The 15,000-nt window shown below is 44.2% G+C and overlaps 1 protein-coding gene across 2 annotated transcripts in view; it reads right to left on the bottom strand.

Annotated features, from left to right (window-relative positions):
* Nucleotides 1-15,000, bottom strand: part of stag1a (STAG1 cohesin complex component a) — a 66,921-nt gene that overhangs the window by 12,080 nt on the left and 39,841 nt on the right. Inside the window, exons 2-17 of one of the 2 annotated variants that reach the window (XM_063219158.1) lie at nt 14,854-15,000; nt 13,657-13,774; nt 12,794-12,946; nt 10,215-10,311; nt 9,899-9,975; nt 9,573-9,777; nt 6,891-7,042; nt 5,727-5,800; nt 5,504-5,627; nt 5,301-5,399; nt 5,109-5,188; nt 4,697-4,804; nt 3,846-3,960; nt 2,815-2,932; nt 1,038-1,141; nt 211-303 (exon numbers count right to left, since the gene is read on the bottom strand). The exon at nt 14,854-15,000 is cut by the window's right edge and continues 139 nt beyond it. In XM_063219158.1, coding sequence (XP_063075228.1) covers nt 211-303; nt 1,038-1,141; nt 2,815-2,932; nt 3,846-3,960; nt 4,697-4,804; nt 5,109-5,188; nt 5,301-5,399; nt 5,504-5,627; nt 5,727-5,800; nt 6,891-7,042; nt 9,573-9,777; nt 9,899-9,975; nt 10,215-10,311; nt 12,794-12,946; nt 13,657-13,774; nt 14,854-14,882 — 1,746 coding nt within the window. In that variant the 5' untranslated portion in view covers nt 14,883-15,000. The remainder of the gene's footprint in view (nt 1-210; nt 304-1,037; nt 1,142-2,814; nt 2,933-3,845; nt 3,961-4,696; nt 4,805-5,108; nt 5,189-5,300; nt 5,400-5,503; nt 5,628-5,726; nt 5,801-6,890; nt 7,043-9,572; nt 9,778-9,898; nt 9,976-10,214; nt 10,312-12,793; nt 12,947-13,656; nt 13,775-14,853) is intronic. The other variant, XM_063219159.1, reaches the window with a different exon arrangement.

The following is a 15,000-nucleotide window of genomic DNA, read 5'->3' as shown; positions in this document are numbered from 1 at the left end:
TTTTATTTTTCTTATCTATTACTGTGTCATGACACTATTATGACACTGTAATGACATGCAGATGACACTGGCGTAAAGTAAAGTGTTACCCCAGATTTTCATGTCAAATGTGAAGACCAGAAGAGAAAGTGCATGACAGTGACAGTGCCATGACAGTGCCATGACAGTGCTATGACAGTGCTATGACAGTGCTGTGATAGCAGGGCCAACCTTGGACAGCAGCATGGGAAGGGCCATGATGAAGTGCTCTGTCAGTTTGTTTTTGTCATCGATCTGGGTCTTCCTCTCCTTGGCTGTCAGGACCTGGGCACAAATAAGAAACAGAAAGTCAAAGAATGTGTGCACATCAGTGGCACAGGTACTGGACCAAACGTAAGATAACTGAAAAGAAAATAAAGGTCCGCAACACTGTTAAATGCTCCCAAATATTTAATGGCACAACGTTTCGGACTAACCGTCCTTCATCACAGTGCAACAAAGTGCACAAATAAGAAACAAGCTTGTCACCATTCAGGTCAGGAGTGAGGCCAATGAGCCGTATGTGTCCACAAATCCTATACGAGCCCCATATTGCCACGTCAGATATGAGTCATACAGTATGGGTAGTTGACAGATAGTCAGCAAAAAAAAACGTTTTTTTTTCACAAAACATTGTTTATGAGTCAACTAAAAACAAACCAAAAACGAGCTTTGTCACCATCAGACCAGGAATGAGGCCAATGAGGCGTATGTGTCACACAAAAATGAGCCCTATATCGCCAAGTCAGATATGAGTTACATGCCACAGTACTACATCAAGTAGTGACCCTTACAATAATACACATTGGTTTTATGTGTGTTAATGTACCATCTCTTTAGCTAGTTAGCTGTTAAATTTATTCAATTGCAATGTCGACTAATTACAAAATAAAACTGTCTAGAGCCGAGGCTGAAGACGCAATTGGGAAGAGAGATACTGTAGTAGGAGCAGTGTGGCGAGTGAGCAGGGTGCACAGCAGACAGGGGTGAGCTGTGAGTGACAGGCAGGAAGCCCTTACCCTTTTCCCTGTGCCTCTCCCCACGGGCGGATGGGCCTCGGCCGCCTGCCGGATGGTGCAGACTGTCAGCTCGATTAGAGCACTCTCTTGCCTGTCCGCAAGCACTGCGATAAGGGAGAGGGAGAAGGAGAAGGAGAGATGGGGGGCGCAGAGAGAGAGAGAGAGAGAGAGAGAGAGAGAGAGAGAGAGAGAGAGAGAGAGAGAGAGAGAGAGAGAGAGAGAGAGAGAGAGAGAGAGAGAGAGGAGGAGGAGGAGGAGGAGGAGGAGGAGGAGGAGGATGGAGAGAAATTGAGAGAATACACAATTAAACATTAGTATTCAGAATCTGGCCATGATCAACAACAGCTTCTGTCTGGCTCTGCTGTAACAAAAATAACACGTAGGTCTCTAGCAGTTGCTGTTGCACTGAACTCCACTGGCAATGAGTTCCACAGGAGACTGTGGTGGAAAGGGCATTGCTGTGTGACAATGGCAGGATGGAGCGAAACAAGGCAGATCAGGGTTAAAGGCTGTAAGCAACTGAACTTCTTGGAGCTTGAAAGACATTTCGCTCTCCAGACTACGCCTGTGGATTGTAAATATTTTGTGTGTCATGTGTGGAGGAGGCACCAAACTTGACTGTACATCAAATCTACTTCTAAGTACAAATAAAAGTTACTTAATGTAATCCAATATCATCCACTCCAGATACTCCATTTACCAAAACTGTGTTGGAATTACAACAAAATTGGATGCCCATCAGAAGTATTATTTTCAGTGATGGCTGCTATAAACATTGAATGTTTTCAGGACAATGACGTCTGCGATGTCTCTTCTTGCATCTGTCGTGTCTTGACTACAGCAAATCTTTTTTTTTTCTTTGAACTAAGGCTGCTGTAAACCCAGTCCACCAACTAACAGGTGGATTTCTAATAATAGGCAACAGAGTATTCATATCTTGGCCGTCCGTATGTGCATGCATTCGTCATCTTTCATATTTTTTTTCCCCGACATAAAAGTTTGTTTCTCAGCCCTTTCTTGGCGACTGCCCTTGCAACATGCGTAGTTTTGATGTACAATACGTTGTAAGTATGCTCGTAGGCGGGGCAATGTACTGCAGTCAAAGATTCTTTTAATTATAATAGATCGTCTCTACTGCAGTATCAAATGACTGCAGTTCTCACATTAAGTTTTACCAAATGGCAGAATTTAGACACGCCAAAGTAATTTCGCTATTATGTGCAGCATTTTTCTTTTTAAATTATGGCCACCTCCAAAAGAGCACCTTCACTTTGCATTCACAAAAAGCATTTCCCGCTTTACCACCTTTACCATTCTTTCAACCAATGGGGGCACACAAATGGGCCTGTTTATACTAATTAGAATATTCATGTAGAATATTTAAGGGAGAAGGCAAAACGGAGAGTTGGGCTCGCATGTGAAGTCTCGCATGTGCACAAGATTTCACAACAAAACCTGGTAACGCACTTATTTGTACATTTGAATTGTTTTGTCTGTAAGCAACTTTCAGGATTTTCACATCTGCACTTTTTTAGTGGGAAATCCATGCAGTTCTTAGTACATGAGGCCCCTGGTTGTGTGACAATGGATTCGTTCCTGATGAGGCAGTCATGCTTTCTAACCAGAATGCATCAAATTGACAAAAGTGTGCATGCCAGCAAAAGCATGACTGCTTCATCACGAATGAGCCCACGTCCACACTTTTTTAGTGGGAAATCCACACAGTTCTTAGTACATGAGGCACCTGATTGTGTGACAGTACTAGGATGGTGCTTACCCTCCTCTCCCTGCACCGGCTCCTCCAGCAGCAGTTCGGTCATGCATTCCCAGTCCTTCAGCAGCTCATGCGAGCTCTCCCAAAGGCTGTCCACCAGGTAGGCCGCATGCTCGTGCAGCTGGAGAGCAACAACAACAACAACACACACAGGTACAGTTGGCTGATTGCAAACACATGTGTGTGCACACGTGTGCGCACACGCACGTACACGCACACGCACACAGGCATGTGCGCACACGGACACACACATTCACACACACGCACACACACACACACACACACACACACACACACACACACACACACACACACACACACACACACGCGCACACACACACGCGCACGCACACACACCTCTAGGAATGTTCTTGGCTCGCTTACCATAGTTGTACATACAGACAGAGACGATTCTAAGGTAATGTGGGGCACCAAGCGGAAATTCAAAGGAATAAACATTTGAAACAAAATTGCCACTATCGAAGTTAAGTGTGAGCTGTTATTCACTATATAGGGGCTTGGGGGCCCCAAGCGGCTGCCTGCCTTGCCTGGTGACAAGATGCACCTCTGCATACAGAGACACATACGCATACAGGCTAGCATTCAATCACACACCAAGTTTTGATGAATGAAGGTAATAACTTATTAATCGATTCAATCACAAAAGAAAGTAAAAGAAAAAAATGTCTAGACGAACATTAGTATGCCATTAATTTAACTATTAATTATTCATGTTAAAAAAAAACGCTGCCTGAATAGTGAACACCTTCCTGCTGTATTTTTGACTGCTTAACAAACGAGGCTGCTTTGGGCGAGACTTGAGACAGAGGTTTGCCACAGGAGTGCGGTGGCCTACAGGTCAGCTGCCGTGTGTGTGTGCAGGTTTGCCACAGGTGTGCGGTGGCCTGCGGGCGATACTTGAGACACCGGTTTGCCACAGGAGTGCGGTGGCCTGCGGGTCAGCTGCGTGTGTGCAGGTTTGCCACAGGTGTGCGGTGGCCTGCGGGTCAGCAGCGTGTGTGTGCGTACTGTACCTCACTCTCCAAGAAGAAGAGCACCAGCATCCTGATGAGGTTCCCGTTGGGGCTGCTGCGGCCGCGACGCTTGGCCAGAGCCTCCTCCGCCTGCGGGTCGTGCCGACTGAAGAGCCTGGCAGACAGACAGACAGACAGACAGACAGACAAATGAGCAGACAGACAGACGGATAGACAGACAGATAGACAGACAGACAGACAGGCCAATGTAAGGACAGACATGGAAAGACGGACCGATAGACAACCCAATGTAAGGACAGACAGATGGACAAGACAGACAGGGAGATGAAGAATCGGATATAGACAGATAGACAAGACAGGCATCAGATCAAAGGTGACATAAGACTCTCCTCCTAAAATACAATAGCCGTTGATTTAAGCAAGGCAGCTTGTGGTGTCGTAGTGATAAAGGAGGTGGCACGCTACATAGAACAACAGTGCCCTCAAGTGGTCATTATGGGCAACGTTCTGGCATCAGCGTCCACCAATGATACTTTATTGGCATCAGTGACACTACTGGGAGTTTTAAGGAACTGAGCTTTAGAGGAGTAAATCTCATTTTTTAATTATTTTACATCTAATGAGTTCGCATTAATTAATTAACATTGACACATCTATTCTCATTGCTTGGAAAGGCATCAAAGGCACGGTTATGTCACAGTGCGAAATAAACAATGCCTGAAAAAAAAAAATCTATTAAACACATTATCTAACAATTCAACTGAGGAGAAGGGGAAGGAGTGGGTTGTAGGTACATGTGCGGGAGTGTGGGTATTGGGAAAAGAGGAAGCGGCACTCTCTCTCTCTCTCTCTCCACCATCTCCTCCTCACTCATCTCCTCACTCACTCACTTGCGGTGGAGGAACTCCCCGGCCGCCACTGCCACGGGCCGATGTGCCGAGTAGACCAGATGGTAAACATTCTCACAGTCCTCGTTGGACAAGGCGTCCTCGCTCCCCCTGAGGAGACGCGTCCACACAGTCAGACAGACAGACAGCAGAGGACAAGGAGGATGCAATGCAAGGAGGACTGTCTCCCTCCAGACAAAAGGCAAGTCAAAAAGTGAAGTGTGAATTTGCGGTTGAAGTTTGGTTGTTTTTGAGCTGTTTTTGTTATGAATGTTTGCTGCTGATATTTTGTTCAAAGTCTCACCCAAATAACCACACATACCGAATCCCGGTGACAGAATAGTGTGTTTGAACCTGGTAATAGTGCTATGTCTACATCCACACCAAGATAACTTAAAGCAGACTGGATACTTACTGTAGAATTAGTGTGACCAATCTGATGGCTTCAACTGCCACATCATATTCTTTGTCCAGAGTCATGGAGACTATACGATCCTGTTGAAAACATGGACAGCATGGGTATTGTAGTATATATAGCCAGTGATTCTATTCAGTGACAGGAGATGTCCAGAATGCATCGGAAGTTGTCAGTTCGTTCAGACTGTACCTTGAATCGATTTGTGAAAAGCTCGAGCTTAGGAAAGAGCTCCCGATTTGTGTAGAGATTCTGAAGTGCTTTCAAACATTTTAACCGCACCTCTCCTTGCTGCAACAAAAAAGTGAAACCATGAAGCATGTATTTGAAAGAGTAAAAAATATCGAAAGAGAGAAAATATCAGATTGTTGGTGACAATAAATTGTTAAACTTACCCGGTCATGTAACGTCCACCCCACATATTTTAAGTAGCTGTCGTTGAGGAAGGCATCGCTGTACATCTTCATCCATACTCCGATCTCCTCTATGCAAATCGCTCTGATTTCAGCAATTGCATCCCTTGAAAAGAGTAACAAACACAACAGTTAGCAGGTTTTTTAGGTCAGTACGCCCGGAAATTAAAAATCCATTCAATTCCACCACATCTTAAAAACATACCTATATCGATGAACAAAAATACCCTTGAAAATAGAGTTCATCATGTTCTCAATTTCATCCTGGTTTTCTTGGAGCTGATAGGAAGAGAAAGGAAACACAGAAGGTTACCCAAAAAACACAATAAAAACTCAAAAGCAGAGCGAGATGAGTAAAAGATGAAGCGTGTCTGAGACGTGGCGTAATTTTAGGGGGGGATGGTGGGGACATGTCCATACCACTTTTGAGATAAACCTAGCTTTTCCACCACTTTTCCCACAAATATCATGTAAAAACAGTATAGCCGGACAATTTGCCATTGAAATGTCCCCACTCCCCACCACTTTTCGAGCCAAACCTACACCTTTGCGTGTCTCGTGTGCTGTGTAGCAGAGTTGCCCTGCTGGGACTCAAATACAGGCCTTCTGGTGTACCAAATAGGGACTTATAGTGACAGCTATTCCAAAGCATGACAGTCCGAGCACACCCACAGCCCTAGAGATGGTCACTCCCATCACATGCTGTCGTTAGGGTCAGATTAACGCACTGGCTAGATTTGGCTGCAGCCTAAGGGCCCCCACCTGCAAGCCCCCCCTCCCTGATTGGCCAAAAGTGAAAAATTGCAGAATTGGGACAAGATGCAATATTGAAACTCTTCTGTCTTGTTGAGTGTCTTTTTGATACTCCTCTGGACATTTGGTAGAGATGTCATCCTTAACTTCTAGCTCAAGATTATGAGACTAATTATGAGACATAATTATGAGACATAATGTCTTCTGTATGTACATTAGTCACCAAATTTGCCCTCCGGGGGGCCCCACAGCAACCTGTAGCCTAGAGCAGTGGTTCTTAACCTGGGGTGTGGGCACCCCCTGGGGGTGCGCCAGAGATTTTAGAGGGTGCGCGGAATTTTGTTTGTATTGAGGTTGTGACTAAAATTCTGTAAGTGAACATTATAATTAGGCCAAATCAAAACCTGTTTTGGTCCACATTAAGGAATTGATTAATATCTCAAGCAAGAATCATTGTAATTAATAACGTAAATAATATTTAGTCTGTATACATGTGTATAAGTTTGTGTTTGGGGTGCGCGGCTTGTCTTGGTCACGGGTAAGGGGGTGCATGAAGAAAAAAAGGTTAAGAACCACTGGCCTAGAGGCCATCTTCATCCGGCCCTGGCTGTCGTACCTCTTTCCTCTTCTGCAGGAGCAGCTCCAGCTTCTCGTTGGCCCTCTTTCCCACCATTTTGTTTCTCTCTGCCTCATATTGCCGCTGCGTGTTGTCCTGGTGGATGCTGAGGTTCAGCGCCACGTTCACCAGCGCCGTCATCAGCTTCATGGCTGCAGAAGGAGAGATAAGATAAGATTAGATTAGATACAGTGCCCTCCATAATTATTGGCACCCCTGGTTGAGATGTGTTTTTTAGCTTCCAATTATTTTATTTTTTTTCTAAATAATATGGGACCTTGATGGAAAAAAAGAGAAAAATCCAACCTTCAATACAAGTGCATTTATTCAGTAGGGAAAAAATCCCACATAAAGAAATAATTATTTGACATCAAATAATGTGTGTCACAATTATTAGCACCCCTGGTGTTAATATTTTGTACAACCCCCTTTTGCCAACAAAACAGCACCTAATCTTCTCCTATAATGTTTCACAAGATGGGAAAAGACAGAAAGAGGGATCTTCAGCCATTCCTCTTTGCAGAATCTCTCTAAATCATCCAGAGACCTGGGTCCTCTCCTCTGTACTCTCCTCTTCAGCTCACCCCACAGGTTCTCAATGGGGTTGAGGTCAGGGGACTGAGATGGCCATGGGAGGAGCTTGATTTTGTGTATGGTGAACCATTTCTGTGTAGATTTGGCCATATGTTTAGGGTCATTGTCTTGCTGAAAGACCCAGTGACGACCCAGCTTCAGCTTTCGGGCAGAGGGCAACAGATTTTGATTTAAAATGTCCTGGTATTTCAAAGCATTCATGATGCCATGCACCCTAACAAGGTTCCCAGGGCCTTTGGAAGCGAAACAGCCCCACAGCATCACTGACCCACCCCCATACTTCACAGTGGGTATGAGGTGCTTTTCAGCATGCGCATCTTTCGTGGTACGCCAGACCCACTTAGAGTGTTTGTTGCCAAAAAGCTCAATCTTGGTCTCATCTGACCAAAGCACACGGTCCCAGTTGAAGCCCCAATACCGCTTGGCGAACTCCAGACGCTTGCGTTTATGATTGTGAGTGAGGAAAGGTTTTCTCCGTGCATGCCTACCAAACAGCTTGTTGGCGTGTAGACAGCGCCTGATGGTTGATTTGGAGACTTTGTGACCCCAGGATGCTACCATTTGTTGTAATTCTGTAACAGTGAGCTTTGGAGATCTTTTGATTTCTCTTACCATCCTCCTCACTGTGCGTGGTGGCAAAATAAACTTGGGTCCTCCTCCAGGCTTGTTTACCACTGTTCCAGTTGTTTTGAACTTCTTAATTATTCCTCTCACAGTGGATATGGGCAGCTGCAGTTGAGTGGCAATCTTCTTGTAGCCTCTGCCTGACCTGTGAAGGTCGACGCACATCTGCCTCACTTGTATGCTGTGTTCCTTTGTCTTTCCCATGTTTAAGAGTGGATAAGAGAAATGGCCTCGGTGTCACGTCATATTTATACCCCAGGGAAACAGGAAGTGATGAATTACTAATTAAATGTTCCTACATACTCTGGTAAACATTGTAAACTACTGTAGAAATGACAGAAATGCTTCAATTATATTTATTTCCTGGGAATTGTTAAGGGTGCCAATAATTGTGGAACAGGTGATTTAATGAAAAATAATTATTTTTTAGTCAGGGATTTTTTTATTTTCTTACAATTCATTTGAGTTGAAGGCTACATTTTCCTACAATTTTCAGTGTGACAGTATTCTTCTGCAATAAACACTGAATTTATTTTAAGGCTTTTAACAAATCTCAACCAGGGGTGCCAATAATTATGGAGGGCACTGTAAGAAAATACAAGATAAGACAAGATAAGATGATATAAGATAAGATGATATAAGATAAGATGATATAAGATAAGATGATATAAGATAAGATGATATAAGATAAGATAAGACTGAGTTCTGCGTCGCAACTCTCAATTGTTTGCTGATTGGCAGAACAGTGAGCGAACCGAGCTAGGAGGGTTTCGCCAGACTATGTGTGGAGCCACAGTCTTTGCGTGGAAGTACATAGGATGGCATCACCAAGCAAGTCTTGCATTACACTTAAGCGACTTACAACTATAATTTTTCAGGGTATTGGTTACAGTCTTGGAGCAATGTGGGGTTAGGTGTCTTGCTCAAGGGCACTTCACTTGGATGGAGATGTAGGGAGAGGTCATGGGGGATTTGAACCGGCAACCCCTAGACTGAAAGACCAACTCTCTAACCACGGCCGCGGCTACCCCCATCTAGGTCCATAAGCCGTTAGGACAGCGCAGTTCAATAACTTAAAAACCTTGAATGTTCCTGGGATGTGTAGAGCAATATTGAATGAAGTAGGCTTAGAGGGAGAGGGTGGAGGAGTACAATAAAGTTCAAGAGGTTTCCGTAATTCCCGGCATTAACTTGCAATGGTACGCATAAACTGGCATACTTTCCATCATATTTCTGTAATATTTTTTTTTGTGATGACCACATTACTTGCCAGATCCACACAAAAATTATGGGTGTAGTGCTTCCATTTTATGACAGATATGTGGGGCCAATGGATCCCTTTACTGCGTCGTAATGTCTACTCTACTGTGGGGGGTGTCGGGTTGCCAAGAACGCAAATAATTGCTGGCTCCCACTGTGTCCACTCTGTAGACTCGTTTAACTCCCATTGGGGGTGGCGCTCACCTGCCAGCGTGCTGGTGTGCCTGAAGGCTCGGACCTGGGAGTCGGAGAGGCCGGTGAGGAGCGAGATGACCGTGTCCATCATGTACTCGTCGTAGATGATGCTGTACTGGCACTGCCGGATCAACACGCCGATGAACTCACAGAAGTTGTAGCGGAACTTTTTCCACAGGGGGCCGGGCATCGTGAGAGGGTAATCGCCACTGTCCTGTGTTACACAACAGGGGGGCACGTTTAAAAATGGGGCGTGTGTGGCAGAACGAGTGACTCACAAGGTGTTCTAAGGTCACAGTAGAGTGACTCATTCTGGACATAGTTTAGTTCTGTACCTCATCGAACTCCTCTGTCATTTTGCGAATGATCTCAGCATTCTGCATGTTCCGGAACATCTCGATTCGCACAGTACCTACAAGGACAAACAGAGCAAATGAGTGAAGCCATTCCGATAAATTGGAAGATCATAATTCTTTTTTTAGGGAAAATTCCCAAATGTTTCTTACAAAGTTTTCGGGTGCGATCAAACAGCAAAGTTCATGTTTAAAAAAGCAGCAGATCATAATTCTGAAATAAGCAATTCCATTAAAATAGTCACTATTCTGAAATAAGTCTGATGTGTACTTAAAAGGTTAATGAAAGATGAAGTACCTTTACATCCGGAACACTGTATGAAGAAATTAATAAGGTCTAGGAGAGCCAGATCTCTATCTTGCTTATAAGATTCAATCCAGTCATCAACGACAGACTGAAAGACAAGAAAAGGAAAAAAAAATATTACTAATGAATGGGGTTCCAAAGTTTCCACCACTTCGGGCGATTCATGGGGTGGATTCAAACATTTTGACAGGGATCTAATGGACAGATCAGACCTATTTACCAATCTATAGTACCTCACCTTTCTAGCCTGGCATGACCTGCCAATAATACTTTTCTACTTTTCATTCACCTTTCCCCCTAGATCACACATATGCTACATCTCAGGATTAGTGACAACCAATAGTGTGATTGTCGACTTCACTTGTGATTTGTGGGACACACAGCGATCCACAGTGATTTGTGAATTGTGTGAGTGCAGAAATACGTATTTATTTGGACTGTATTTATTTATTTGGACCGTATTTATTATGTCTTGCAAGCAGCCACCTTAGACACAGCGCGGTAGGGCTGGCTGTGTGCCTTCAGCCTCGGTTCACGTCCAATACGTAAGCCACACATTGTTATTACGTATTAACTATTTACTACATAAAAACGAAATAACTTTTCTTGCCTGCCAAAAGTGAGTAGTCTTCCGACACCAACCCAAATCTTCCAATTCTTCCAATCCAATTCATTGCTATCATATGTAAAATGCAGTGCACATGTCAAATGGAATCAGAATTCAGCTTGACTCGCTCCATTCACTTTTATTCACAATTTTTGCGAGTTGTGACCCATGGACCCATGGAAGTAGAAGGGTGTGACTTCGGCAACCCATAGTAATATTACTTTTTAATAAATATTGTAAACATCTAATTCCACAGGGTAGACACCCGTCAGTATTCTTAAAGGAGAACTCCACTTTTTTGAACATGAAGGCCATTTTCTGAGTGGTCTGCAATGTTTTAGAGTCCCCCTCACTGTTTATTTCATGTTTGCTGCAGTCTCTGTTATTTGGCTTATTTGGATTTGATCTCAACCAAACAAATGTTTAAGGTGATTTTAAGAACAGAGTTGCAGGTGCTCATAGACGGCCATTCTAAAGCCGGTTGAGATAAAATCCAAATCAGCCAAATAACAGAGATTGCAGCAAACATGAATTAAACGGTGAGGGGGACTCTGAAACATTGCAGACCACTCAGAAAATGGCCTTAATGTTCAAAAAAGTGGACTTCCCCTTTAACCTGAACCTTTGAAACTCCCAGCATTCTGTCTCCTTGATTTCCTGTCTCCAGTGCAATCAGCCTGCCATTGTTTTAGCTTGCCACTGGCTCGCTGTCTCACTCCCTGGTCCCTGGGCTGGCTTTGCCTGCTTGTGCTGTCAGATCATCCTGCCATCCTGCCCCTGTTCCCCTGCTGGGTGCCATGCCTCCTCATCTGCTCCCGCCACTGCTCATGCCCACGGGCCCTGTAGCCAGGGGCCAGCCACACATCAACACCACCATAGTCATGCACTCTCCCCACCCACCCTGGTAACAACACCACCGTAGTCATGCACTCTCCCCACCCACCCCGGTAACAACACCACCATAGTCATGCACTCTCCCCACCCACCCTGGTAACAACACCACCATAGTCATGCACTCTCCCCCACCCACCCCGGTAACAACACCACCACCGTAGTGCAGCACGACACCGATACGAGCACAGACCTTATTAGAGCATTCGCCTTTCATGTCACACTCGTGCCTTAGGGGCATTTTTTTGGTTTAATTTTGGGTTGAACTGTGGTGAATTAGTATTCTCCATGAAGCTGTTTATCTCACCAGGACGTTGTTTAATCTTTTCCCCAGTTTTGCTTAGTTTTGGTTTCAATATTTTAACTTGTCTATCCCAACTCACAGAATGTCTTTTTGCACAATTACCTTTTTACATTTTTTACATATTACTTTTTCACATTCTTTATCTTTACTATTTTTATTTTTATTTTCCCCTCCCTGACTATTCCTGTGTTATTTGTGTCTTGAAATGTCCATGTGGGCATTCGTTTATTTGTGTATTTATGTAAGCTACTGGATACCTGAATTTCCCCCTGGGGATTAATAAAGTTACTCTACTCTACTCTACTACTCTACTTTGCTAAAGGAGTGACAGAATAGCAAGGGCACTTTCATAATATAATTTAACCGTTTCGTGAAAATAATAATCGGGTATCGTATATCGGATATGCTAAGACAGTGTTTCCCAACCTTTTTTGACTCGCGTACCCCCTAAGCCTTTTTGTTGTACCATGAGTACCCCCTATCTCATGCTCTCTATATATTCCTTTATCCCAGTATGACTATTCTCTATTCAATTGTCATTATCACATTTTTCCGCGTACCCCCTGAGGTGTGCTCCTGTACCCCTAGTGGTACACGTACCCCTGGTTGGGAAACACTGTGCTAAGTGATGCAATAGCCACTCCCATTGCTGTGCCAACTCTGATGAAGGAGTAACAGAATAGCAAGGGATAGTTTTAGGTCATATCTTTCCACCATTTTTGTGGAAAAATTCCCCCAAAAAGCTATGCCCGTCCCCATGTGCTGTACCTGCATGGCACTCTTGCCCAGCTTCACCACCTCGAACAGCGTGACAGGGTCAGTGCCATCGCCGTTGTGCTGGGCCATCCCGTTCGCCTTGCGACTCCGTGGCGGCCCCATGAGCTTATCCGTGGGCGACTTCCGAGGCTTCTTATTGGCCTGCTGAGAACAGAAATGAAATGGGAAGACACACTTAAGAAAACACAGAGCAGTGACAAAACAGTTTGACATACAGTAACAGTGATCAATTTTAAACGTTGAGGTTTTGGAGGTAAACGTTAAAAGTTTTTTTCCTACAAGCAAGCACAGTGTGAGTTACATGGTAGAAAAAGCTCAGTGTGTGACACATTGTACTCATTCTCCCGAAGTCAATTTCAATCAGTGTAGCACCATAGCAAACAGCATTATCCAAGAGCTTTTACAGGAGTCAGTTTAAATTCTTTTAGAACAGCAAAAGGCCTAGTAACAGCAACAGGCCTATTAGGACAAAAACAAAAAAAACAGCAACTAAATAAAGAGCTCAGAATAATCTGCTAGGCACATCATCAGATGTGGTGTGTTTGCTTGTGTACTGTATGTGTGGCGAGTCTGTAGGTCACTGCTCCAGCAGGAGGCCTGAGCAGAGAGAGTAGAGAGAGAGAGAGGTTCCATTGGCCCATTGTTTCCGGGTTCTATTGTCGCAAGGGGGAGGGGAGGAAATCCCCCTTTAGGCAGACCTAAGGACTGTTCTATTCATCCTAGGAGTATTATGACACGCCCCTTTAGGCAGACCGGAACCTGGTCATGTTAGGTGCCCATAGAAACCTATTATGTTGGCATATCTCTATATACTTAAAGAATCTCTGGCCTGAGTGTATCTGTGCGTGGCGTACCGGAGGCCTGCCGGGCCTGCCCCTCTTCTTCTTGCCCTTCACCTCCGGCTCCTCCAGCTCGCTCACGCTCATGCTCAGGCTCACCGTCTCCGCCTGGCCGGACTCGTTGGAGGAGTCCCTGCAAAAGACAACACAACATAAATAAACGCGACATAATAATGTAGCTGAGATCCAAATTCAAATACAACAAAAACACAGATCAGGGCAGGAATTTCAAGAGGGCCATGCGGGCTGCTATGGTATTAACTGTTATGGTGTTAAACAGATTACAGTTTGACACGATTTCTTATGGTAACACTTCACAATAACCTTCTGCTTAAATGGTTAACTAATGGTTAGCTAATGGTTTAATCTAAAATACTAATATAAGCATTGATATATCATTAAACATCAATTGTATAACACTTACTAAACATTTGCTGATGATAATAATATATTAGGGCTGCACAATTATGGAAAGCATTAGTTAACCATTTTGCAGAAGGTTATTGTGAAGTGTTCCCATGTGTTTAAAATGTATCTGATTTCGGTCGTTTCCCCCTCCATGGCTCCATAAGACTTGTTGTTAAAAACAAAATAGCCATTGATACAGACGCTGATAATCTTTTTTGTGTGTCAAATCTCGCTCTTCACGCAGTCTTGTATTTTGCACTGCATTCACTCTGAATTAACACCAGCCAACCAGCCACTTTTACCGATTCATATTTTTGTTTTGATTTATGGCCTTGGTGCCCTGGCTTTTGGCCTTTGTGCGTCTACAACGACGAAATTCCAGGCCAATAATGAACGCAACAGGTAGTATTTAACACCTGCTGCCTCATACAAAACGTTGTACTAGTGAAAGTACTAGTGGGGTAATACTGCATGAGGGCTATACATATGCAACATACAGTGCAATGTCACAACGATTGAGAATTTTAATCCAAAAGGACTGATGACATTGGCATGACACCTACAACATGTTATGATTGTACGCAGGGCTCAAAATTGACATTTTTCATCACCAGCCAAAATGGCTAGTGGATTTTAATCTTACTAGCCAAACACACACTCACTAATGGGTTAAAGTGGCTAGTTAGTTGGTCTATTCTACCAGCCAATTGAAATTTCACCAGTATTTGGCTGGTTGTCAGGTGTTAATTTAGGGCCCTGATTGTACGCATAATGCCACACACAGAGGGTTGATCTAAGACTCACTGCAGGACTGGGAGTTCTGAGGTGATCATGATGTCTGTCCTGGTGGATGGGTTGGGTGGGGATGGAGTCTGTCGTCACACAGGGCCTCTCTCACTAGATCTGCTGGAGTGGAGTGTTGACAGCCACTGGCAGTCTTGGTGGGGGGCC

Source organism: Engraulis encrasicolus, chromosome 16, assembly GCF_034702125.1.
Source record: "Engraulis encrasicolus isolate BLACKSEA-1 chromosome 16, IST_EnEncr_1.0, whole genome shotgun sequence".
Lineage (NCBI taxonomy): Eukaryota > Metazoa > Chordata > Actinopteri > Clupeiformes > Engraulidae > Engraulis > Engraulis encrasicolus.
The sequence above is the reverse complement of the archived record's forward strand: the minus strand, read 5'-3'. Positions and strand labels throughout refer to the sequence as shown.